Source organism: Haliaeetus leucocephalus, unplaced genomic scaffold (assembly GCF_000737465.1).
Source record: "Haliaeetus leucocephalus isolate CR32 unplaced genomic scaffold, Haliaeetus_leucocephalus-4.0 Scaffold1000, whole genome shotgun sequence".
Taxonomy (NCBI): Eukaryota; Metazoa; Chordata; class Aves; order Accipitriformes; family Accipitridae; genus Haliaeetus; species Haliaeetus leucocephalus.
The window spans coordinates 1,778,316-1,778,979 of record NW_010973436.1 but is presented as its reverse complement, the minus strand read 5'-3'; the positions used below and the strand labels follow the sequence as shown (position 1 = coordinate 1,778,979).

The 664-nt window shown below is 75.6% G+C and overlaps 1 protein-coding gene across 1 annotated transcript in view; it reads left to right on the top strand.

Annotated features, from left to right (window-relative positions):
• The first annotated feature begins 58 nt into the window (after positions 1-58).
• Positions 59-664, top strand: part of ALX3 (ALX homeobox 3) — a 6,225-nt gene continuing 5,619 nt past the window's right edge. Inside the window, exon 1 of the mRNA XM_010584777.1 lies at positions 59-299. Within this exon, the coding sequence (XP_010583079.1) occupies positions 59-299 (241 nt within the window). The remainder of the gene's footprint in view (positions 300-664) is intronic.

Genomic DNA, 664 nt, shown 5'->3' with positions numbered 1-664 from the left:
GGCCCCCCGCACAAAATCCGCTCCCCGCCGGCCGCCCCCGCTCCCTCCAACCTGCGCCATGGAGGCACCGAGCTGCCCGGCCTTTCGCCGGGCTGGCCCCCCCCCGGGGCTTCCCCGGGCTCCCACCACCTTCGTTTTCGGTCCACCGGGACCCCCCCGGCAACAACCGCCGCCGCTCAGCCCCCGCCCGGCCCGCTGTCCGCCGGACAAGGCGGACCCCCGGTACCTGGGGGTCTCCGGCCCGGGCCCCCTCGCCGTGGCCGTCAATGGGAAGCCCTTCTACCCGGCCGGGGCTGCAGGTACCGAGGGGAGCGGCGGGTGGATGGGGGGAGCCGGGGCCGCCACCCCCCCCGCCCCGGCCTCTCCTGCTTCTCTTTCCTCCTCTTTCCCCGGGGTCTGATCCTGCCGCTGCCCTCGGTGTCTGCCGGGGCCCCCCACCCCCGGTCCCCCCCCCCCCGAGCGTCCTATCGCCGACACTCTTCCCCACCCCACCCCACTGGGCTTCATCGAGGCGGCCGCTGTCGCGATATAGCCCCGTCGGAGCGGAGACGGCCAGAGCATCCCCCCCGACGGGAGCCGGCGAGGGCCGGGCCGGTGCTCCCGTCTGTCGGGCAGTCGGGACTGTGTCGCGACAGAGACGGAGGGCTCCGGTCTCCTTCTCTCC